Source organism: Erythrolamprus reginae, chromosome 1 (assembly GCF_031021105.1).
Source record: "Erythrolamprus reginae isolate rEryReg1 chromosome 1, rEryReg1.hap1, whole genome shotgun sequence".
In the NCBI taxonomy this organism is placed as follows: Eukaryota; Metazoa; Chordata; class Lepidosauria; order Squamata; family Dipsadidae; genus Erythrolamprus; species Erythrolamprus reginae.
Genome location: NC_091950.1, coordinates 135,736,531 through 135,762,916, shown reverse-complemented (window position 1 = coordinate 135,762,916; position 26,386 = coordinate 135,736,531). Strand labels below are relative to the sequence as shown.

Genomic DNA, 26,386 nt, shown 5'->3' with positions numbered 1-26,386 from the left:
GAAGAGCCTTCTCTGTGGCGGCCCCGACCCTCTGGAACCAGGTCCCCCCAGAGATTAGAACTGCCCCCACCCTCCTTACCTTTCGTAAACTTCTTAAAACCCACCTCTGCCATCAGGCATGGGGGAATTGAGACATCTCCCCTGGGTCTATACAGTTTATACATGGTATGTTTGTGTGTATGTTTGCGTTTAATAATGGGTTTTTTAGTGTTTTTAAATTATTAGATTTGTTTTTACATTGTCTTTGTTATTGCTATGAGTCGCCCTGAATCTACGGAGAGGGGCGGCATACAAATCTAATTAGTACGTAGGTAGGTAGGTAGGTAGGTAGATAGGTAGACAGACAGACAGACAGACAGACAGACAGACAGACAGACAGATAGATAGATAGCTGTTTATCTCAGACACATTGCTTCTCTTGGTTTTCCCTTTGTGGTAGACCTGCCATCTAAATTTGCTGGAGTTCATTACTGCAACAGTAGACAAAGAAGCTTAAATGGCAAACGACTCCCAATCAATCCTGGCAGTATAATGAGGAATTACAACAACCAAAACAGATACTTCCATATTGATGGCTCAGCTCAGAACTCTGGACATTGTCTTACAGGCATAGTCAATAAAAGCTGATCATTTTATTGCAAAATTCTGATTGGTGTTCCAGAAAAATCCATGATGAGAAATAACACTATGCTATCTTCTTAGATCAGAATTAGTCACATGCAACTAAAATAGATTTCCTTCTGATCAAATATAACTAGAATAGGTAGTCATCATTTAGGGGCTATCTTGGACAGTGATCCCCCTTCTTCACAGATTTGGCGATTTCTTCTTCTTTTGATGCTTTAGCAGCATATATTATCTGTTTCGCCTCCTTCTGTCTCATTTTATATACCTCTCTGTCAGCTATACTTCCAGACTCTTTATATCTCCTATAGGCAGACTTTTTTTCATTAACTATAGCCCTTACATCATTATTAAACCATAACGGTTTCTTCTTCCTTTTACCTTTAGTTATTTGCCTTACATACAGTCCAGTGGCTTTTATGATGACCTTTTTTAATACAATCAACTGGGTGCTTGCTCCTGCAGTTTTATTCCTGCCCTTTAATTCATTATTTAAATATTCCCCCATTTTATTGAAATTTGTTTTTCTGAAATCCAATACTTTGGTTGTAGTATAGGATTGCTTGCATCAAACCACAAGCATAGGTGGTCACTGCAACCTAAATTTTCTCCCACCTTAATAATTAATAATAATAATAATAATAATAATAATAATAACAACAATAATAATAATAATAATTTATTAGATTTGTATGCCGCCCCTCTCCGAAGACTCAGGGCGGCTCACAACACAATAACAATATACAAATCCAATATTAAAAACAGAAAAAACCCTTATCATAAAAATGTTCATCACACAACCCAAACAAAACCATACATACAGTAACTTGTATTAGCTAAGGGGCATATCAACTTCCCCAAGCCTGGTGACATAGGTGGGTTTTTAGGAGCTTGCGAAAGGCAAGGAGGATGGGGGCAGTTCTAATCTCCGGGGGGAGTTGATTCCAGAGGGCCGGGGCCGCCACAGAGAAACCCGGTTCCCATTCATAAAAACTAAATCTAGAATATTCTCCCCTCTAGTTGGTATCTTAACCAACTGTGCCAGAGGAGCTCCTGTAAGGGCCTCTACTATATTCATACTTTTGCCTGTAAGGGAACTAGGGATATTCCAGTTAACATCAAGCATGTTGAAATCACCCATTATCACAATATCTCCCTTTACTGCCATTTGGTTAATTTCATCCAGCATCATGTCATAATCCTCAGATTGCCCTGGAGGCCTATAGATTACCCCAAATCTAATGACAAAACCCTCTTTAGTTTGCATGCAAACCCAGAGAGTCTCCAGCTCTTTATATGTATTTTAAATTAGTGTTGCTTTTAGACTTTCCTTAACATAAATGGCTATTCCACCTCTCCTTCTCTCTACTCTATCCTTCCTATACAATGTATATCCTGGTATGGATATTTCCCAATCATTGAAGTCCTTAAACCATGTCTCAGTTATGGCAACCAGATCCAAATTATCTCTAGATATTATGGCCATTAACTCACAGAGCTTGTTGCTCAAGTTTCGAGCATTTGTGCACATTACCTGAAGAACATTATTAGCATTATTTGTTTGTCCCTTATCCTCAACAACTACATCTATTTCATTTACAGCTCCCTTTTCATAAATTTCAACAAACTGATTTATCCTCGTTGTCCGGGGACAGAAATCATCCACATTGTTTACATCTCTGTCCCCTTTACCTAGTTTAAATGCCTGTCCAAAAAGGTTCTGAACTCCTCACCAAGCATCAGGTTCTGAAAAGTTCTGAACTCCACACCAAGCACCTGGGTACCTCTGTATGATGGATGCAAACCATCCCTCTTAAACAACTCCCTATTAGACCACCTATTAACACCATGACTAACATATCTAAAACCTTCAGCTTTACACCACTGCCTTAACCGCTCATTAAACTCTGCAATACAAGTTGTTTGATCCTCCTGACCACAAACCAGTAACAGCTTTGAGAAAGTCACTGAATCAGTTATTCTGCCCAGCTCCACACTAAGACATTGGAAATCTCTTTTTACTTGATTAACATTTCGCTGGGACAAATCATTTGTGCCAAGAGGCACCACCACATCAACGTTATTATCTTTACTTACAGCCTTCACAATATTTGTAATCCGCCTCCTGTCCCTGCTGGCAGTGGCCCCTGGGAGACACTTCATCACCCTCACCACATCCTTACTCTGTCCCAAATCAACATCTCTGTTGTCATCCTCCTACAGTGGCAAGATTGTCTATACAAATTATTTTTTCCTGAGTGACTTTTCTTCCCAGCCTAGCACTCCCCTGAAAAATGCTAAGTGCAAGTTAACAAGCTCATCCCCATGACTTTAATTAGTGAATTAGAACCTTCTGGCTGAGGTGTAGTTGCAATCTGAAATTGATAAGACTCTAGTCAGTTTCACAGTAACAATATGAAGCATAATATGCTAGGCAGATAGTGCCAGAGCATTCCTCATTGTATGCTTTCTTGCTTGCTTGTCCTTTTTAGTGACTGCCTGTGATTAGAATAAATGTGAATGTTTTTATAACTCTGGGGTATTAATACTAGTTACATGTTTGCAGAGATGGGCTGATAAGGTGTAACGGTGACGTGTACTTGCCCCCATGGCTCTGAGTGCTAGTGGAGTTCAGTGCAATTATGCTACTGCACCTAGACAGGTAGCGAAACTGCCTACAAAGACACATGTGCACCCATGTTTTGGTGCGTTTTTTTGCTTCCTTGCCACAGGCACACCTGCATGTCCGTGCGTGATTTTGCTACCTGCCCAGGTGCAGTAGCATAATTGTGCTGGACTTAGAGCTGCGGGGATGAGCACAAATCACAATTCCATCTTAGCAGTCCACCTCTGGATGTTTGGGTTTCCCTTTGCTGTATCTCCCCTCTCTGTCGTCAAGCGTGGGGGAACTGAGACATCTCCCCCTGCCTGTGTAGTGTTTGTGCATGATATGATTGTATGTATGTTTTTTATATTGGGGTTCCTTGCTTTTTAGACTTTTTAAATGTACTATTGTTATTTAGATTCTAATTATTAGATTTGTCATTATGTATTGTTTTTATCACTGTTGTGAGCCGCCCTGAGTCTACGGAGAGGGGCGGCATACAAATCTAATAAATAATAATAATCTTGTATTTTATTCCTACTTTTGTAACCTGCCCTGAGTTTACGAAGAAGGACAGCATAGAAATCTAAGCAAATCCAAACAAACAAATAAATAAAATAAAATAAAATAATTTTATTTTCAGAAAAAAGCAAACATTCTTTATTATGATTATGGAGATAACATATGTGAAGAAGGCGATATGCCACAAGGAATCCATCTAATTATATCAGGGATGGTTAAGGTAAGATATAGGTATCAATAAATTTTCAGGAATATAACTGGGATTGATGAAATTAATGAGGAAATACGTAGAATGCTACTGTAGTAATATTGTATACAATTTGTAACTCTCAATTGCTACTTGAAAACTGAATGCCTCTTTTGTTACCAGTAAAAGTTTTAGACTGGTGTTTGCTATAATTAATATGTGTTGCATTTAAAGAAGGGGTTGGGCTTTGATCATGCATTGTAACTACCTCCTTGATTTTATTGACATGCCCTCTGGATGTCCCTGTCTACTAGCAATTGTCTGATGAAAAATTCTGAAAAATTTAAAAACCTGTATGCTCATATTTTCCTTTTAATTTATTCTAATAAAATGAGGATTTGGTTGATTCTATTCAACTGAGGATTTAGGATTATTTATTTTTGGGATTATTTGCTTTCTAACTGTCTTTCTGCATTTACTGGAGTGTATCTTTCAGATATATATTTAAAAGGTTAATAGTGAAATGAAATAGGTGCAAATAATTGAAGCAGTGATACCATGGTAGCAAGATGACCTCTAATCGATCCATATCTGGGATAAACAAGAAAGCTGAGTCTTCATTAGTTCTTTGTCTGATTGGTTCATTTTGAAGAAATTCAAAAATACCAGTTCCTGATTAACCTATCTTTGAGCCAGACTGCTGATTGAAAGAATACCTAGCAGCATCCTGGCTTAAAAACAGTACAATCAGGAACCATAACTCTTGAAATTCTCCAAAATAATCCAATTAGAAGTTCACTTATAGAAGGACCAATGAGACCAGTGAGAAATCAGCTTTCCAGGCTCATATATAAGAGCCCAGTAAGCATAGCTCAGTTCTCTTTATCTGATGAGAAATGTACCACAAAGCAGCCCACTCTGCTTCTGAAGATGGCTGGTGGAACAGCAAAATAAAAGAAAATTAGACCATCGACATCCAGCCTAAAAGCTCATCACTTCATTGATGCTAGCTGTGAAAACCTATATTAGTACATGCAAATTATTATTTAATTATCTTCCTAAATTTAATTATTACTGTTTCTTTATACCTAGATTTCTGGTAAAGTCCCTTCTTATGGAGTTTCTAAAGAAGTTAAAGATAGTGAAAAAGACACTGACAAAAATAGTGTCAGAAGAATTCATGTTCAATCTCACTACACAGATTACGTTGTGACTGGAGCTATACTAGGAGAGCTCAACTGCTTAACTAGGGAAGAAATGGAATATGAAATTTTTTGTGAAACTGCTGTGCAGGTTGGAGAATTCTACTTTACAAAGTGATTTTACATAGTATTAAATTAAAGTTTTTGACTAATAAGAAATTATATGTAATTATATAAAATATGTAAAAGTTTCATAATGGTAGTTCATATTTTAGGTTTTAAAACTGAATTCAAAATACTTAACATTAAATCACTTAAATCTTGACAAATTTTAAACAAAACATATTATCTAATTGCTTTGTATTTCTATTTTCTCTAATGCTGTAAAAGATAAATTATATCAGTGTATGACAGTATAGAAAGCAGCCAATTATTGTGTCCATTGCACAAAATTAATTCAGTTAATATTTGCCAGATAAGCTGTCTTAAAAATAATAAAATGTTGTTACAAAATTTATGGCTGAAGAAATTACCTAAGGCATTTGTACTGGCAGTTATAGAAAAACAACTGATTCTCCATTTTCAGTGCTTCCTACATAGCTATTGATGAAAGGGCAAACTGGCTGTGACATCTGTCACACTGTTCGCCTATATTGATCTGACAGATCTGGGAGGCTACATTGGTGTCTGTCCTTAGCATTTCATGTATATCCTTCCCAAAGTTGTTTGCTCAATGGAAGTCGACGACCATCCCAGACATAACAAATATATAAATTTTTGGTCAAGAATATATATAGATTCTATGTTTAATTAGTTTCAGATACAGTGATACCTCGTGTTATGAACTTAATTCATTCCGTGACCAGGTTCATAAGATAAAAAGTTCGTAAGACGAAGCAATTTTCCCCATAGGAATCAATGTAAAAGCAAATAATGCGTGCAACCCCCATCCCAAAAGTCACCCCTTTTGCCTTGTGCCGCTGGGAATCCCTGCATCCGGACTTCCGTTGCCAGCCGAAGCGCTGGGATTCCCCTGAGGCTCCCCTCACTGGGATTCAAAGCAGCGCCTGCAAAAATGAAGGGATTTTTTATACATTTTCTAATATACAATATTTATAGATGTTTAGGTCCCCATAGAAACTAGACTGTAATTACCCTATTTTTCGGCATATAAGACACATCTTTTTCCTTCCTTAGAGATGCTGATAATTAGGGTGTGTCTTATACTATGAATGTAGCTTTTTCCCCCAGCCCTAACTGTTCTGATCAAGCTGAAGCTGCTCCAAAATTCTCTGTTCAAGGCTTAGATTTTCAAATAATAAATCTTTATTTCTCTTCTCTGCCACACTGGCAAATCATCAGGTTTACAATGCTGTCTGCTAACACGCATTCCGATCTCACAGGCTGAGTATTACAAAGCTATAAATCTCTCTAATGAGCTGAGGAAATTTTACTTGGCTGTATTTTATCTGTGACTCATGTTAAAACTAATTTAGCACAGTTTATCATAAAAACATCAAAAGCTTACTGTTAGCAACCAAGGCAGAGCATCCATCTTTTTCAAGCAGTTTAAACGAAAGTGTCTTCTTTTCCGGGCAATTCAGGATATGAAGTGATTAATTGATTTCCACATTCTAAATAGCAGATTCAAAACTTTTCCCTGAACATCTCTTGCCTTCTGGCTAATCTCCTAAATCTCGGATCCATGCAGTGTCTATCACCTAACCAAACCCGTCTTTGATTTTTTTTTCATTCTCTATTTGCTCCAAATATTACTTTCCAGCTCTAACCAGGTGCTAATAATGTCCCAGTTTTTACCAGATTGCAAGCTCTTTCATTGTTACTTTCTGCCAAGAATGTTCTCCAAACCCTCTCTCTGTAGGTTTTTTTCACTGCTTTACTTTCTCCAGATGGTTCTTCCCAGCCCTAATCAGGTGCTATTAATGTTCCCAAGCTCTTTCATTTTTATTCTCTGCAAATAATGTTTTCCAAGCCTTAAGTCTTTGGAGGTTTTTGTTCCATTGGTCTAACTTGCTCCAAATGTTTGTTTCCAGCTCTAATCAGTTGCTAATGATGTTCCCAGTTCTTCCCCACTTGCAAGTTCTTTCACTGTTACTTTCTGCAAAGAAGAATGTTTTCCAAGCCCTAAGTCTTTGCAGGGTTTTTTCCATTGCTCTACTTGCTCCCACTGTTTCTTTCCAGGTGCTAATGATGTACCCACCTCTTACTGGCTTGCAAGTTTTTTCATTGGTATTATTGCAATTTGGAGAAGCTTTTGGAGGGGTGATTTTGGGAGATATTTGGGGCAGCGTAGAAAGCATATGGAGGGGTGATTTTGGGAGCAATTTTGGGAGGCGTTAGCCTTCGTTAGGACCTCCATTCCTCGCTTCTCCTCCATTTTATGTCCATTTTACCACTCATTATTTTGTTCGCTCTTTATCTGTAAATATTTGTATAAGTGCCCTAACAGATGATAATGGGTTTGTATGAGCCTTTTAAATTCTGTCTTTGACATTTTTTTCCTCCTTCTCTCCTGCCCACCATTCTCTAATCTTACAGAGTGAAGAAAAAAATTGAAGCTGAATATATTTTGATTCTTGACACAAAAGTGAGAGACTAAAATCTTTGATTACTTGGAAAGACTTTTTAGATCAAATCACTTGGTTGTCAATTCATTTTGACTTCATGTCTGACAAAAGAAAAGAGACTATTTGGGGAAGGGAAGAAAGAAACATGTTTGCATAACTTGAAAAAAGAAACTAACCAACTTGAAGCTGAGAGAATCCTTTTCCACCTTCCTCCATTTTTAACTTCAAAATAAAGTGGAATATGACAAATTGTTTTATATCGCTATTTGCGCTGCATAACTTTTGATTTCAAAAGTAATACCATCCTGAATAAACTTAAGTGAGCAGTTATGACTAAATTCCCTGGAGAATTAACCCAGGATTTAATTAAGACTTAGCAATCAGCTCTCATATTGGCAGAACTTTGCTTTTTGGCTCCTCTTCTTCATCTCTGAAATCTATGCAATGTAGACATCCAATGTTATGCTGTCTTTCTACCTGAATGATCTTTATGGCCTCTGATTATCTTCCATTATCCAGGAACTTACATATCCTCAGCAGTCTGAAACTACATAAATCCAATTTTCCTTGCTAGCAATTGTTTCATTTTTTTTGTCTTAGTCCAATAACATTCTTCTCCTGCCAGCTCCTTATGCCATTTCAATTTCTTCCTACTCTATTGTGAGAGACTCAGTGTGTCTGTGTGCATGCATACACATTTGTGGAGAACTTCATGTTTATCTCAATTACAAGTACAACTTGTATTGTGTAGTAGCTCTCATGACAGGATGACACACAATGTTTGCTTCATTTTCATACAGGGGGTATGAAAAGAGCAGGATTTTGTGAGGTTCAGACAAGAAGTTGAAATTGAAGTCAACACAGTTGCCTAAATACAACATACAATGATAGTTGTAATTGTCTCCCTGAGACATGTTTGTTCTTGTTTATTCTTTTTTCTCCCTCAGACATTGATGATCTCTATTGATGACTTGTATGAAGCTTTTGATACATTTTTGGAACCACCTTCCCTGGAATATAAAATATGGTTAAAAATTGCTCTTGATATTGCTCTCAAAGCCTTTAAAGATAGTCTTCCAAATCTGGTAAGCATGTTTGCAGATTTTTTTAATGGTTCTAGTATAAGTTGTTTTGCTGATGCTCTTGCTTAAACAGTGCTGGAACTGAAATAGACTTATCAGTGAAGAAGCTGAAAATTTTAATAATTTTCAGAAGGGTAACTAGCAAACCCTGTCAATATTTATAGTGACATTTATTTATTTATTTATTAGAGTTGAAAGGGACCTTGCAAGTCATCAAGTCCAACCCCCTGCTTAAGCAGGAAATCCTACAGCACCCCAGCCAAATGACAGTCCAATCTCTTCTTGAAAATGTCCAAAGTTGAGGAGTTCACAACCTCTGCTGGCAGGCCATTCCACTGGTTGATCGCTCTGGCCGTCAGGAAGTTCTTCCTTATTTCTAGGTTGAATCTCTCCTTGGTCAGCTTTCAACTGTTGTTCCTCGTCTGGCCTTCTGGTGCCCTGGAAAACAACATGACCCCCTCCTCTCTGTGACAACCTCTCAAGTACCTGTAGACTGCTATCATGTCCTTCTTGTCCCTTCTTTTCTCTAGACTATCCATGCCCAGTTCCAGCAATCTCTCTTCATAAGTCTTGGTTTCTAGTCCCCTAGTCATTTTGGTTGCTCTTTTCTGCACCTTCTCCAGAGTTTCTATATCTCTTTTGAAGTGTGGTGACCAGAACTGAATGCAGTACTCCAAATGTGGTCTGACCAGAGAATTATAGATTATAGATTATAGACCTTTCTGGTCTTGGAGTGTATTCCCCTGTTGATACAGTTTAGGATTGTGTTGGCCTTTTTAGCTGCTGCTGCACATTGCTGGCTCATATTTAGTTGATTACCCACCAGGACTCCGAGATCACTACTGCTAAGTAGGGTTCCTTCCAAACTGTATGCGTGTCTAGGTTTTTTTTTTTACTTAGGTGAAGGACTTTATTCTTCTCGATGTTGAACATAATTTTGTTAGTTTGGGCCCACAGCGTTAATCTATCTAGGTATTTCTGTATTTTGAGCCTGTCCTCTAGGGTGTTGGCTATCCCCGCCAGCTTGGTGCCATCTGCAAATTTGATTAGTTCCCTCATCTAGGTCATTGATGAAAATGTTGAAGAGCACAGGGCCCAGTACAAAACCCTGTGGTACCCCACTGGCTACCTTCTTCCATGTGGATTTGGAGCCGTTGAAGACAACTCGTTGGGTGCGGTTGGTCAGCCAACGGTTTATCCATCTGCATGTGTTGTAGTCTATCCCGTTTTTTTTCTAATTTGTGGATTAGGAGATTGTGATCTACTTTATCAAAAGCTTTGCTGAAGTCCAAGTATATGATTTGGTTATGGTGTTGAAAATTTATATGAGATTGATTTGGCATGATTTGTTTCTGACAAACCCATGTTGGCTGTTGGATATAATATTGTTTGTTTCTAGGTAGTGGCAAAGTTGTTTTTGGATTATTTTCTCCAGTATTTTTCCAGGTATAGAAGTCAGACTGATTGGTCTGTAGTTATCTGGATCAGTCTTTTTACCTTTTTTGAAGATGGGGACTACATCAGCTCATTTCCAGTCTTCCGGTAGATCTCCTGTGGTCCAGGATTTTTGGTAGATGAGGAGAAGTGGTTCCGCGATGGTGTCTGCCATTTCTTTTAGGATTCTGGGGTGTAGTCCATCTGGTCCTGGCAATTTGTACTTGTTGAGCTCCCACAAGTGGTTCCTTATTGTGTTTTTATTTATGTTGAGTTCAGTTCCAGGGCTGTTTATTGCAGTTGGGTTGCAGGTTGGTTGGTTGGTGGTTCCTTTTTGTGTGAAGACTGGATGCAAAATAGGCATTGAACAGCTGTGCTTTATCTCTGTTGTCTGTGATTTCTTTACCATCTTCATTTTTTAGTGTAGCAACTGTTTCCTTGATTTTCTTCTTGTTTTTATGTGCTGGAAGAAGCTTTTTTTTGTTGTCATTGACTTTCAATGCTAGGTATTGTTCATGTTGGGCCTTTGCTGTTCTTATTTTTTGTTTGCAGATTCTTGCTGTTTGTTGAAATTCTGCCTTGGTTATGTGTCCTTCTTTCCATTTTTTGTATTTGGCTTTTTTACTTTTAGGCTGTCTGTGAGGTCTTTGTTTAGCCATGCTGGTTTCTTTTTAGTTTTCCTGTTTTTCTTTTTCATAGAGATTGTATTGTGTTGGGCATCTATGATTGTGTTTTTGAGGGCCTCCCAAGCTTCCGGTGTGGATTTACCCTTTAGCTGGGGTGGCACAGCAGGTAGAGTGCTATACTGCAGGCCACTGAAGCTGACTGTAGATCTGTAGGTCAGCGTTTCAGATCTCATCACTAGCTCAAGGTTGATTCAGCCTTCAATCCTTCCGAGGTGAGTAAAATGAGGACCCGGATTTTGGGGGCTGTTCTGCCGGCGTGTCCCAACCGCCCGTAATTACAGGGTAATTGGTCCAAAAAGACACACACCACACGATAGAAGGAAAACCAAAAGTCTTTACCAACAGAAAAGCAGAAAAAACTCCCCTTTTAAATGTCAAAGGGATTTTCTGGTACACACAAGGCACAGGTTAAATGCAATCCAATTTCTCACCCAGTAACTGGGAAATTGAGTCCAATTCCAAAGTCCAGAAAGTCCACACACAATCTTGAACAGGGAAAACAGCAAAACCACGATCTTGATGAAACTATGAATCAGACAAACTTCCACAAGGCTAAATCAGCACACTGCTCTTTTTATGTGTAGCACTAATTACAGCAGCCCCACCCAACCACAGGTGGCCGCACTTATCTCCTGTAATAATCCTTCAGTTCTCTCCTATGCATTACTCTACGCATGCGTGGGTCTGTCATAGGTTCTTGTTCAGAATCCAGGGATGATAAGGATGATTGATTTCCTCCTGGGTTGTCTGTCAAACTCCCCTCTTCCCTGCTACTCATGCTTCCTTCATCAGAGGAGCCTTCGTCGGGAGATTCTATTGGGAGCAAAACAGGCCTGTGGCATGTGGATGTTTTCCCCACATCCACCTCCACATTCCTTGGGGCAGGAGCTGGGCCAGAGCCAACCACAACAGGGGCAATGCTGGCTCTGTTAAAAAGTGCTATTGCTAACATGTTGTAAGTCACCCTGAGTGTAAGGACAAGGGCGGCATAAAAATCGAATAAATAAAATTATTATTATTATTTATTAGATTTGTATGCTGCCCCTCTCCACAGATTTGGGGTGGCTCACAGTAGTGATAAACCAATATACAATGGCAAATCTAATATTAAGTCTAAAATATCAATTTTACATTAAAAACCTAAAAAAACCCTTATATAAAAACATACACACAAACATTCCATACATAAAACTACATAGGCAAGGGGAGATGTCTCAGTTCCCCCATGCCTAATGGCAGAGGTGGATTTTAAGAAGTTTACGAAAGGCAAGGAGGGTGGGGGCAGTCCTAATCTCCAGGGGGAGCTGGTTCCAGAGGGTCGGGGCCGCCACAGAGAAGGCTCTTCCCCTGGGTCCTGTCAGCCGACGGGACCCGGAGAATGCCAACTCTGTGGGACCTAACCAGCCGCTGGGATTCGTGCGGCAGAAGGCAGTATCGCAGATATTCTGGTCCGGGGCCATGAAGGGCTTTATAGGTCATAACCAACACTTTGAATTGTGACCGGAAACTGATGCAGATTGCGGAGTGTTGGTGTAACATAGGCATACCTAGGGAAGCCCATGAGGAATAAATAAACTTCCTTCCAGGGGATATTTTCCAGGTTGTGTCCGAGCTTGTTGAAGTCCGCTTTTCTGAAGTCTGGGGCTGTAGTGGTGTTGGGTTCAACAGTTAGTGATTGGATTATATTGAATTTTAGGATGACGTGGTCAGTATCATCCAACGTCCCTTCTACTTCGATTCCCTTTATCATTTCTTCACTGTTTGTTATTATTAGGTCTACTATTTCAGTCCCTCTGGTTCCTGTTTCCACTTTTTGGGCTAGAAAGTTATCTGCGAGACTGGTGAGAAATCTATTAGACTTTCCGTTTGGTGCCGAGTTGGTTTTCCAGTTGATGTCAGGGTACTTAAAAGTCCCCCATTATTGTTGTGTTGTGCTTATTGCATATTTCTGTTAGCTGGCTTGTAAAGAGGTTGTCCATTGTATCAGTTTGGTTTGGTGGCCTGTAGTATACTCCTATTGTAGTGTTGTACTTTTTTTCTTTTATGTTAACCCATATGCTTTCTAGGGGGGTTATCTTCTTCGGTTGGATATAGCAGTGTAGTGGTCTTTTATGTATAGTGCAACTCCACCTTCTTTCTTGTTTGACCTATTTTTCTTGAAGAGATTGTAACCCTTTATCTGCATATTCCAGTCGTGTGTTTCATCCCACTAGGTTTCTGTTATTCCAATTAGATCGTATTCACTCTCGTGCATTAGTAATTCCAGTTCATCCTGTTTGTTCCCCAGGCTTTGTGCATTTGTGTACAGTTTAGTTGTTTGTGTCTTATTCTGTGGACATTTTTTATCCTCTGATTAATTTGTAGGCTTGACTTGTTCCCCTTCCTTATTTTGTTCGTTGTTCATGTGAATATCTGGATTCACTGTTTCCTAGATGGTATTGGATTTTTATGTCACTGCTATTTAAGTACAGTATATGGATTGTCTGCTTTGAAAAGATGTGGAGAAAGGCAATAAACTATATTTTTGAATTAGATACAATTTGGGAATGATTGGAATACATCTGGATATCTAGTGTTTTAATATAAACTACTGAATTTTCACAGTATAATACACACCTGGATTTTAGAGGTGGAAAAAAAGGAAAAAAGTATTCTGAACCAAATAGTGTAGTAATATATTGTTTAATATCAGTTTAGCAGAATACTTTTTACAAACATGTATACTTTTTACAAACATGTACACTTTTACAAACTTCAAACTTGACAGCTTTAAAACTAGTGGACTTCAGCTCCCAGAATTCCTCCTCCAGTCATGCTAGATGGGGTAACTAGAAAGCAAAAACAGCCCCATTTTTGCAAAAAATGGGGCATTTTCAGCCCGTGGGGTTTTTTTGTTGGGGTTTTTTTTTTTTTCAAAAATTGGGCGGGCTAAGGGTCTGGGAAGCCTGCAAGGAGTTCCTGTGGGATGGCAAAATACCCAATTTTTATTTAAAAAATGAGCATTTTTCACTCTTTATTTCACAAAAATGGAGGCATTTTTGCCTTCCCCTAGTCCCCAGGAGCTCTCTGCAGCCTCCCCAAACCCTTTGCCATCCCATTTTTGTGAAATAATGGGTGAAAAACAGCCCTTTTTCACAAAAATGGACATTTTTGCCATCCCCCAGCACCTAGAAGCTCGCTGCAGGCAATGACCGGGCTAATTTTATAACAACAACAACAACAACAGAGTTGGAGGGGACTTTGGAGGCATTCTAGTCCAACCCCCTACTTAAGCAGGAAACCCTACACTACTTTTTTCAAAGAAAAAATGCTGTCGAATGATGCTGAGGGATATCTCACTACTTTGAGTAATCTTTCTTGTTCTACTAGAAGATTATAAAGCAGGAAAAAAACATACTCCTAGATTGATAAAAGTGAGATACAAACAGCATTTTCTTTTTAGAAAAGCGGAAGAGAAATTTCTTATTGTTATAATCGTTATACTAAATATAAGGGAAAGAACTTGGAAGATTGAAACAAAAGTCTGAATATTGTGATAAAAATACAGTGATAAAAAACAGCATGTAACAATCCAATACTAAAACAAAAAAAAACTTTATTATAAAACTAAACATACATACAAACATTTTATATTTTATTTATTTATTTTATTTTATTTATTTATTTTATTGTATTTTATTTTATTTTTTATTTATCCAATACACAATAATATACAATGAAACTTATAGAGATACAGTAGAGAAGATATAGGAGATATAGGAGAGACTATAGGACAGGGGACGGAAGGCACTCTAGTGCACTTATGTACGCCTCTTACTGACCTCTTAGGAATCTGGAGAGGTCAACTGTGGATAGTCTAAGGATAAAGTGTTGGGGGTTACAGGAAGACAGTACAGAGTCGGTAATGAGTTCCATGCTTCAACAACTCAATTACTAAAGTCATATTTTTTACAGTCAAGTTTGGAGCAGTTAATATTAAGCTTGAATCTGTTGTGTGCTTTTGTGTTGTTGTGGTTGAAGCTGAAGTAGTCTTTGATAGGCAGGACATTGTAGCATATGATCTTGTGGGCAATACTTAGATCATGCTTAAGGTGTTGTAGTTCTAATCTTTCAAGACCCAGGATTGTAAGTCTAGTTTCGTAGGGAATTCTGTTTTGGGTAGAGGAGTGAAGGGCTCTTCTGGTGAAGTATCTTTGGACATTTTCGAGGGTGTTAATGTCAGAAATGTGGTATGGGTTCCAAACAGATGAGCTGTATTCTAGGATGGGTCTGGCGAAAGTTTTGTAAGCTCTGGTAAGTAGTGTGAAATTTCCAAAGCAGAAGCTACGTAGGATTAGATTAACAACTCTTGAGACCTTCTTGGCGATGTTGTGGCAGTGGGCTTTGGCACTTAGATCTTTAGTTATTAGTATTCCAAGGTCCTTGACCGAGTGGGGATTATCTGTGATAATTTGTTTATTCAGTTTGTATTTGAAGTTCTGATTCTTTTTGCCGATGTGTAGGACAGAGCATTTGCTGGTTGAGATTTTGAGTTGCCATGTGTTAGACCAGTTAGAAACTGAGTCTAGGTCTTTTTGTAGAGTAGTTGTGTTATCAGTGGTATTGAAGAGTTTTACATCATCTGCAAAAAGAACACAGTTGCTTTTGATGAGATCGCAAAGGTCATTGATGTAGAGAATGAAGAGCATAGGTCCCAGTATGCTACCTTGGGGGACACTGCTTTTAACAGGGATAGGTGTGGATATGGAGCTTCCTATTTTGACCGCTTGTTGCCTGTTTGACAGGAATGCAGTAATCCAGCTGTGGAGGGATCCTGAGATGCCGTAGTTTGTCGTGGACTACTGAATCAAAAGCTTTGCAGAAGTCAATATAAATTGCATCTATAGATTTTCCTTGGTCAAGATGAGTTGTCTATATGTTTTTGCAGTGGAGGAGCTGTAGATTGCAGGATAGTTTTTTCTGAATCCAAATAGTTAGAGAGCAGATTATTAGTTTCTAGGTGGAGAGTAATTGATTGGTTTATAATTGATTCTATAACTTTACATGGGATGCAGCATAGTGATATTGATCTGTAGTTATTTACAAGAAAGGGGTCTCCTTTTTTGAAGACGGGGATGACCATAGTTTAGGACAGCGTTTCCCAACTGGTGTGCCACGGCACACTAGTGTGCCGCGAGACACAGCCAGGTGTGCTGCGGAGCTCCTAGGGAAGCTCCAGCTGGGCGGGGCGCTGCGGGTGCCGGGGTGGGCTTTCCCAAAACGGACGGAGAATGCCCTCTCTCGCAGCCCCCTGGCTGGGAGCACTTTCGCTGCGAGAGAGGGCTTTCCCCGTCCGTTTTGGGAATGCCCCCCCCCCCTCTCGCACGCACCGCTCCCCTTTTCTCTCAGCCCTCCCTGGCTTCGCTTCTCAATCCCTCCCTCCTTCCGTCTTTCCTTCCCCTCAGCCGTTCTGTCTGGGGGTCTCCCACTCTTCCCTTCCCCGCCTCCCAGGCTTTGCCTTCACCACCCCCACCCCCTTTTTGGTTGGCAAGGAGTCCTTTGCCGCATCCTGCAGTTCGCACTCGGCTCGAGGCCGCTTTCCCTGGCTGCGCTCTTTCTTTCTTTCTCTCTCTCTCCCGTGAGCCGGGAGAAGGAAAAAAAACAAACAAAAACTTCTTGCAACGGGCCCGCGCGCGTGCTCGTGCCCGCGCTCGTCCCTTCAGCAGCGAGGGAGGGAAGTCAGAGGGTGAGGGAGCGAGCGCTCTTGTCCTCGGTGCCCTCTGCAGCCTTCCTTCCTTCTTCTTTGCCACCGCTGAGGGACAGAGAGAAGGATAGAAAGGAAAGAGGGAGGGAGAGATAGAAAGGAAAGAGGGAGGGAGGAAAGAGGGAGGGAGAGATAGAAAGAAAAGAGGGAGGGAGAGATAGAAAGGAAAGAGGGAGGGAGGAAAGAGGGAGGGAGAGATACAATGGAAAGAGGGAGGGAGAGATAGAAAGAAAATAGATAGAAAGGAAAGAGGGAGGGAGGAAAGAGGGAGGGAGAGATACAATGGAAAGAGGGAGGGAGAGATAGAAAGAAAATAGATAGAAAGGAAAGAGGGAGGGAGGAAAGAGGGAGGGAGAGATAGAAAGGAAAGAGGGAGGGAGAGATAGAAAGGAAAGAGGAAGGGAGGAAAGAGGGAGAGATACAATGGAAAGAGGGAGGGAGAGATAGAAAGGAAAGAGGGAGGGAGAGATAGAAAGAAAAGAGATAGAAAGGAAAGAGGGAGGGAGAGATAGAAAGGAAAGAGGGAGGGAGGAAAGAGGGAGGGAGAGATACAATGGAAAGAGGGAGGGAGAGATAGAAAGAAAATAGATAGAAAGGAAAGAGGGAGTGAGGAAACAGGGTGGGAGAGATAGAAAGGAAAGAGGGAGGGAGAGATAGAAAGGAAAGAGGGAGGGAGGAAAGAGGGAGGGAGAGATACAATGGAAAGAGGGAGGGAGAGATAGAAAGGAAAGAGGGAGGGAGAGATAGAAAGAAAAGAGATAGAAAGGAAAGAGGGAGGGAGAGATAGAAAGGAAAGAGGGAGGGAGAGATAGAAAGAAAAGAGATAGAAAGGAAAGAGGGAGGGAGGAAAGAGGGAGGGAGAGACAGAAAGGAAAGAGGGAGGGAGGAAAGAGGGAGGGAGAGATAGAAAGGAAAAAGGGAGGGAGGAAAGAGGGAGGGAGAGATACAATGGAAAGAGGAAGGGAGAGATAGAAAGAAAATATATAGAAAGGAAAGAGGGAGAGATAGAAAGGAAAGAGGGAGGGAGAGATACAATGGAAAGAGGGAGGGAGGAAAGAGGGAGGGAGAAATAGAGTGAAATGGAGGAAGATATATTTTTTTGTCCAAACTTTTCTTTAGCCCCCACCCCCCGCCCGAGAGAGAGAGAAAGAGAGATATAGCAAGAGAGAGAGAGAGAAAAAGAAAGAAAGATATAGCAAGAGAGAGAGAGAGAAAGAGAGAGAAAGAGAGAGAGAGAGAGAGATAGAAAGAGAGAGAGAGAGAGAGATAGCAAGAGAGACATAGAGAGAGACAGAGAAAGGGAGAAAGATAGAGAGCGAGAAAGAAAGAGAGATAGCAAGAGACACAGAAAGAGAGAGAAAGAGAGATAGCAAGAGAGAGAAAGAGAGACAGAGAGAGAGAGAGAAAGAAAGAGATAGCAAGAGAGACAGAGAGAGAGAGAGAAAGAAAGAGATAGCAAGAGAGACAGAGAGAGAGACAGAGAAAGAGATAGAGAGAGAAAGAAAGAGACATAGCAAGAGAGACAGAGAAAGAGAGAGAAAGAGAATGAAAGAGAGATAGCAAGAGAGGCAGAGAGAGAGCAAGGGAGAGAGAAAGACATAGAGGGAGGGAAGGAGGGAGAGAGAAAGAGAGCAAAAAAGAGAGGAAGAAAGAAAGAGGGATGGAGAGAGAGAAAGAAGGGAAGGAAGGAAGAGAGAGAGAGAAAGAGGGAGGGAGAAATAGAGTGAAATGGAGGAAGAGATATTTTTTTTGTCCAAACTTTTCTTTAGCCCCCCCCGCGCCCCCCTCCCCCCGTTCAGTGTTCCCCAGGATTTTGAAAATATGAATAATGTGCCGCGGCTCAAAACAGGTTGGGAAACACTGGTTTAGGAAGTGTGCTGGTTCTGAAGGAATTTTCGAAAATTATGCTCAGTGGTTCTGCTATAGCAGAAGAGAGATTTTTTAGGAAATATGCACATAGACCATGTGGTCCGACTGATAGGGAAGGTTTAAGGTCACGTAATGCTTTTTCAACTTGGTCTTCAGTGAAGTCTATTTGGGTTAGGTCATTGAGAGAGATTGAGGTGCGAGTGATGAATTTGGGGAATGAGCCGTTGCTGTTGACAAAGACAGAGCCAAAGAATGAATTGAGAAGGTTAGCTTTGGACGAATCATTGTGGTATTCTTTGTTGTTGGGTCCTTTGAGAGGTGGGATAGGTCTAGAGTCCTTGAGTTTGTTGTTGACAAAGTTGTAGAAGGCTCAATTGGATTTGGTGCGTAGGAGGTTTTCCTCTTGTATGCTGTGGAAGTTGAGACATTCTGCTTTTAGTTGTTTGCATATGCTTTTATAACCGCTTTTGAAGTTTAGTACTTGTCCTTTTTTTGGTTTTATGCCAGAGAGATTTTTTTAAATTGCAATTTTCTTATTGAGATGGGGAGGTTATTTTTCTTGGTTGAGGCAGATGCAAATGGTACGTAAAGTATGATGATTATTTTCATCTGAAGCAAGAATGTGTTGTAGAGGTCATCCGTAGAGTTGCAGTTAGAGAATAAGGTTTGCCAGTTTAATGTTGAAAGATGGGCATCAATGAGTTTGTAGTCCGCTTTTTTGAAGTTGAATTTCGGAGTTGGGTTATTTGGGTGGCTTAGATTGAGACTGAAGTTTATCATACTGTGGTCACTGTTGGAAAAAGTCTCTTTTATTTGTAAACCATATATTGTACTTTTGCTGTTGCAGAAGATGAGATCCAGACAGTTATCTAATCTAGTATTGTTAGTTACTAGTTGGTCAAGTCCCAGATTGGTGACTGTGTTATATATAGTAGAGCGGATAGGTTCTGTGCTACATTCATTTAATGTCCAGTTAATTTGTGGTAGAATGAGGTCACCAAGGAAGATGATGGGGTGTGGGCAGTGGGTAGCCCATGTTAGTAGAGCTGATAATTTGTTTGCATGTGCGATGTCATAGTCAGGAGCTCTGTAGCAGAGTAAGAAGCAAATTGTGGTATTTAGGGATAGATCACAGACAATAGTTTCAGGGAGTAATAGATCCTGTGCAACTTTGATGCTTTTTAGGTTTAGAGATTTTTTTGTAAAATATAGCTACCCCGCCTCCTCTACGGGATTTGCGGTCATAACGAGAGACAAGATAGTTTCTTGTTGTAATAATGGAGTCTGGGTAGGATGCATTAAGCCATGTTTCACAGACAAAGATAATATCAAAGACTGAGGGAGGAGGAATTCTGACATCTTATTTATACTTCTAGTTTTTAATAATTTGCATTTGAGATTGGTTTTCGGTTGGTTAGAGGTAGTAAGGGACACACTTTCCTAGTCTTTGTTTGTGGTGTTAGGGATGACATTTTGTTTTTGTTGTTGTGGTTCGGGTTGGTAGTTGTTGATTTGTTGTTGTGAGATGGTTGGTTGGAAGAAGTAGGGTGGTTGATGAGAGATGTTAGGCTGGAAGATGTAGGGAGGATTGTGGGTCCTGGATTTGATGCGTTCTGTGCAAAAGTCGATGTATAAGTTAGTTTCATCCAGATCAAGGCATCTCTTTAGTTCTGCCCTTAGTTCACGGGAGCGGATGTGTTGAAGTAGCGAAAGGTCTGGTCTGGATCTGAGTTTGTTGAAACTAGTGTTGTTTCCTGCTATGTGGTTAATGGTCTTGATAAAAAGCTGTTTTGCAGGTTCATTTTTGCAGACAACTCTCGTTCATTTCTGGAAACTTCTAATCTATCTATCTCTATCTATCTATCTATCTATCTATCTATCTATCTATATATCTATATATATATATATGTGTGTGTTTTCATAGATTTTCACGGGTACAGGTATGACGGTCTTGGTATATTCGGGTTTCTTCCCGTGTAGGATTTGGAAATTTCTGGTGACGTTTCGATGAGGTCCCGCTCATCATCTTCAGGCTGGTGTTTCTGTCCTTGTTCTGAGGCGAACACTGCGAGACCTAAGCTGCCTTCCTTCTATAAATACTGGTGGCTGGGTGTGGTTTGATGGCTGACCAATTGCCTGCTGTGTAGAAACTTCCTGGTGAGTCAGTGGGGAAACATCTGGGGTCGTTGATGTAGCTGAAGTATGCTGATTAGTTAATGGTTGTTGATTAGGCGTGATATCCTGAGTAGTTGGAGCTTTCAGGCTACTTGATTGTTTTGCAATATGTGTTCTGAGTCTGGTTTCTGTTTTTATGGCTGGGTTACGTTTGAGGGCTGGTTTCCAGATGTCTGGTAGGCGAGAGGTATCATCCCGCTTGTTCATATTTTGGGGATGTTTTTCTATCTCGATGGCTTCCATTATTATTCTTTTGCTGTAGTGTTCTGTTTTGGAAATTAATTTAGTACTGTCAAAATCAATTTCAGGTCCTGTAGTTTTGAAGTGTGGGAAAAGGGAGGTTTTTTCTTTTTTCCTTAATGCATTGTTATGTTCTGCAACACGTGCATTCTTATGTTCTGCAACAGGAGAATAAATGCACGTGTTGCAGAACATAAGAATGCATTAAGGAAAAAAGAAAAAAACTCCTCCCTTTTCCAACACTTCAAAACTACAGGACATGAAATTATGAAATATATATATTCACCCAAATACCAATTAAAGAAGACTTAACAGCTATCCAAAACAGACAGCTATCTATCTATCTATCTATCTATCTATCTATCTATCTATCTATCTATCTATCTATCTATCTATCTATCTATCTTTTCACCCAAATAGCAATTAAAGAAGCCTTAACAGCTATCCAAAACAAATACAAGCCCCCCCAAGTATATCTTAGATCTGACCAACCACTGTCTGACAAATACATACTTCATCTATAATGAACAAAGATATAAACAGATAGAAGGAGCCCCCATGGGATCACCCTTCTCACCTGTCATCGCAAACCTCTACATGGAATATTTTGAAAACAATGCATTGGAGCAATCTAAACACAAACCCAAACTTTGGCTGAGATATGTAGATGACACTTTTGTAATTTGGCCACATGGAAAAGAAAAACTGGACAATTTCCTCACACATCTCAATAGCCTACACCCCAAAATACAATTCACTATGGAAACAGAAGCCAATGATCAACTTCCCTTTCTGGGTGTCCTAATCTATAAAAAACCCAATGGCACCCTAGGACACACCATCTACCAAAAGAAAACCCACACCAACCATTATTTAAATGCACACTCCCACCACCACCCTTCACAGATCACCTCAGTAGCCAAAACTCTCATCACCAGAACCAAACGCCTAGCTGACCATGAGCATTTAAAAACTGAATTGAACAAACTGAAAGATGTATTAATTTCTAATGGATTTGAAAGAAAAACAATTACAAACCTAATCAAAAAAGAGACATCCCCCAAAAATCAAGACCAAGAACAGGATAATGGCACCACCCTCCTCCCTTACATCAAAGGCACCACAGACAAAAATTAGTAAAATTCTCCACAAACATAATATCAAAACTTCATTTGTCACTAACCAAAAAATATCAAACATCCTAAGAAACCCAAAAGGTAAAATCCAACTCGAAAACCAAGGAATCTATGAAATCCCTTGCAAAACATGTGCAGCCACATACATTGGACAAACTAATCGAAGAATAAACGCACGCATTGCAGAACATAAGAATGCAGTCAAAAAAGAAGAAAAAACTTCCTCCCTTGTCCAGCACATTAAAAAAACAGGGCATGAAATTGACTTTGAAAAAACTAAATTACTTTCCAAAACAGAACACATATATAAAAGAATAATCATAGAAGCCATAGAGATAGAAAAACACCCCCTCAGCATGAACAAACGAGATGATACGTCCTGCCTACCAGAGATTTGGAAACCAGCCTTAAACAAAAAAACATATCATAATCATCACCATATCAACCCTTCAACTAAATGTGATTCCACCAACCAATCAAATCACTAAAACATAGCCACCCAATCTATTTGCTACATTCAAACCAAATCTCCACCCCACCACTATTTATAAGGAACAAATGGCAGTTGCAAACAAACTATATTTACAACTTCAGCCTGATGATGGTGAATGTGATTTCACCGAAACGTTGCATAGACACTCAAAATATTACACGGGGCAAAACCCGAACTCAGAACAATCTACATATACATATGTGTGTGTGTGTGTGTGTGTGTGTGTTTTCGTAGACTATATATTTATATAGTCAAGGTATGATTTAGGGTAAAAGTCTAGGAAATAATTTAAGTAAATTTATATCAGAAAGGCATATGTCTTAATACCTAAATACATAACAATATTTACTGATGGTTCATCCAAAGTATACAATAATGAGAAGAACAAGGCAACACAACCTTTCAAAATATTTTTGAGTACAATAAACATTCTACTTTGTCCTGAATAAAAATCTTGAATTATAGCCAAGCTAGAATTCTTATAAATGTTCATCTAATTTATATGCCTTGGTATACAGAATTGGTCATACAGAATGTGTATGCAGCTTTCTAGTACGTTTGTCGTGGATGTACCACAACACACTAAATGTGATATTTATGATGAAGCTATGGATGAGGTAATTATTGTACATGGAACTGTGCAGGATTGTCAGTCTGGGAAGTCTTATTGGGCCCCATGCATTTTACCTAAAGCCTGCCATCAGGTAAGAAATACTTTTATAGTTAGTTAATAATTATGTAATTCATAACAATAAGTAAGATGAATTGGGGAGCAAATATCCCAGAAAGCATGAGAAAATAAAATTAAAGAATGAATGGAATACTTTTGATATTTTGTTTTCATTTTTAAATGTTAGCACCTGGCCAGTGAATTTAAAGAACAGCATTATCAATATGATGACCGTTTGTTGGTTAGGATTAAATACCGTATTTTTCATAGTATAAGACACACGGAGTTCCTGAGTGCTGGGGGATGGCAAAAATGTTTCCATTTTTATGAAAAATGAGCCGTTTTTCACCCATTTTTTTTCACAAAAATGCAGGCATTTCTGCCTTATCCTAGTCCCTAGGAGCTCTTTGCAAGCTCCCAAGACCTTTTGCTCACCCCATTTTTGTGAAAAAATTGGCAAAAATGACCTGTTCTCTGCAGGCTTCCCAGACCCTCTGTCCAAAAATGGGATGGGGGAGTGTGGCTTTGGGACAGCAAAAATGGCTGTATTCGATGTATAAGACACACTGACATTTCCACCCTCTTTGGGGTGGGGTGGGGTGGGGTGTGAAGATGCATCTTATAGTCTGAAAAATACGGTATTTGTTTACAGTCATCCAAAGAGTCAAATCAGCCCAATAATCATTATAAGTAGAGCTTACTGCATTGATTCTGTAGGAACAAATTCTTGCGATTTCCACAATAAATTATTAAGATATTCTTCCAGATACAAGGTACTTCAGCTGCAACAAAATTATTAATTATACGAAATGATGATAAAGGAGAGCGGAAGAGCACAGGACCAGGAAGTAATAACATATGCCGGTATCACTCAAGAAAGAGATTTGGTGAGGAGGAATTTGAAATCCTTGGTATCAGAGAATTTAATTGAAATTATAGTCCTTTTCTCTTACTTTCTACCTTTCCTAGTATTATAAACTTATCAGGTGAACTGGGTGCTTTTATACTGTGGAAGGAAAGATGATGATGGTGGTGATGGTAATGATGATGATGATGATGATAACAACAACAACAACAACAACTATTAGCAAAGTGCATGGACTGCAGTGATGGGTGTACCACTGACAGACCTGAAAGGCATCTCATTGGGACAGGAAAAAAAATCTTACCTACACAGTCATTAAGAGCTGACACTGACTCAATGGCACATGATAAATCAATTATATATTTATAATTCAAGAACAATTTGTATATAATCTCTGTTATTTTTTTTATTATTGAAGAACTAAAAAGTAATCATCTCACATGATTTAAAAAGTGATTCAGAATTTTTAATTTTTTTCCCTGAGAAAGAATGAATGTAGTAAGGTCTTACACTATTTGTCTCCTAAGAGTGAAATTATAAATTAATTCATAGCAAAATTGTGGCAAAATTCTTTTATTTACATAGTACATTGATGGCAAATCTTTTTTGGTTCATGTGCCAAAAGGGGAGGGAGTGCGGGGGGAGGTCATACGCACATGCATCCTCACCCATAATTCCATGTGAGGGCATGCACGTGCGCAACCCCCCTGCACTCCCAGCATGCGATATCATGCCCGTTTTTTGAATTCCCTAGACCCTTTCTAGGAGCCTGGGGAGGGCAAAAACAGCCTTCCCCATTCCCCCCCCGAGGCAGAAAATGGCCCATTTGCTGATTTTATTATCTTTCCAAGCGTACTGTTCTCTTTTTCAAAAAGGTAAGTCCTTACATCTTTTTGGAGTCTACCCTGAATCTGGGCATACATCCACCAATCTATCATTATGCCTTCATCATTTAGTTCTTGTCTGGAATTTAATTTCAATTGTGAATTTAATAAATCCTTTTATCTTAATAATATTCCTTTTTGTAAAACGTTTGGGTGGCGTATTGCTTCAATTGGGGAAATCCATTTGGGCATTGTTAAAAAATTATCTTTTTTCATTTCTATCCATGTTTGCAGTAGAGAATTCCTAATTGTATGTCTTTTAAAATATGCATGGACTTTGTACTTATTGTACCACACGAAAGCATGCCATCCCAACATTAAGTCATGACCTTCTAAATTTAATACTCTATTATTATCCAAGGTTAACCAGTCCTTAATCCAGGACAGAGCTGCGGCTTGGTAATATAGTTTCCAATTTGGAAGTCCTAGGCCTCCTCTCTCTTTTAAATCTTCTAATGCACTTGGTTTTATTCTAGCTTTTTTTCCCTTGTCAAATGAATCTTTTAATGGTCTTTATTAATTCTTTAAAAAACATTCCCCCTGGATTGATTGGAATTATCTGGAAAAGAAACAATAATTTGGGTAAAATATTTATCTTAATTGTTGAGATTCTTCCTAATAGAGACAAATGCAAGTTATTCCAAATTTCCAGATCTTTTTTAATTTGGACTAGAAGTTTTATATAATTATCACCTTTTAGAGACAAGGGTTTAGAAGTTATCCAAATATCTAAGCACTTTACTTTCTTCGCTATTTTCATGTTTGTTGAGATTTCTAATTGTTTTATCTGCGATCCTGTCATATTTTTGATTATCAGTTGTGTTCTACTTTTATTGATTTTTAGTCCTACCACATTTCCAAATTCTTCTACTAGACCTATTAATTTTGGTATTGTTATCAAAGGATCTTCTGTAATAAAAACTACGCCATCTGCAAATGCTTGAACTTTATAACATTCTTTTTTTAATCTCTAATCCTTTAATTTCCTTGTTTTCCCTTATTTTGGTTTGCAGTATTTCCAATGTTAAAATAAATAACAAGGGGGAGAGAGGGCAACAATGTCAACACCTCTTTGTATCTCTAATCTATCTGTTCGGTCATTGTTTATTATAATTTTGGCTGTTTGGTTTGAATATATAGAATCAATCAAATTGGTAAATTTAGTGCCGAATTTCATCTTGCCAAGTTGTATTTTCATAAATGTCCAATTCACATTATCAAACGCTTTCTTTACATCCAGGAAGACCAGGGCCATTTGTTTTTCTGAATGATATTCGTAATATTCCAGCTCCCTCCAGAGATCAGGATTGCCCCCACCCTCCTTGCCTTTCGTAAACTTCTTAAAACCCACCTCTGCCATCAGGCATGGGGGAATTGAAACATCTCCCCCTTGCCCACGTAGTTTTTGTGTATGATTCGATTGTGTGTTGTTTTTTATATA

General features: G+C 39.2%; 1 protein-coding gene across 1 annotated transcript in view; it reads left to right on the top strand.

Moving 5' to 3' along the window:
* The window catches only part of LOC139158437 (solute carrier family 9 member C1-like), a 186,295-nt gene that overhangs the window by 146,573 nt on the left and 13,336 nt on the right, over nucleotides 1–26,386 (top strand). Inside the window, exons 21-25 of the mRNA XM_070735749.1 lie at nucleotides 3,873–3,971; nucleotides 5,031–5,231; nucleotides 8,616–8,753; nucleotides 23,045–23,230; nucleotides 23,963–24,083. Coding sequence (XP_070591850.1) covers nucleotides 3,873–3,971; nucleotides 5,031–5,231; nucleotides 8,616–8,753; nucleotides 23,045–23,230; nucleotides 23,963–24,083 — 745 coding nt within the window. The remainder of the gene's footprint in view (nucleotides 1–3,872; nucleotides 3,972–5,030; nucleotides 5,232–8,615; nucleotides 8,754–23,044; nucleotides 23,231–23,962; nucleotides 24,084–26,386) is intronic.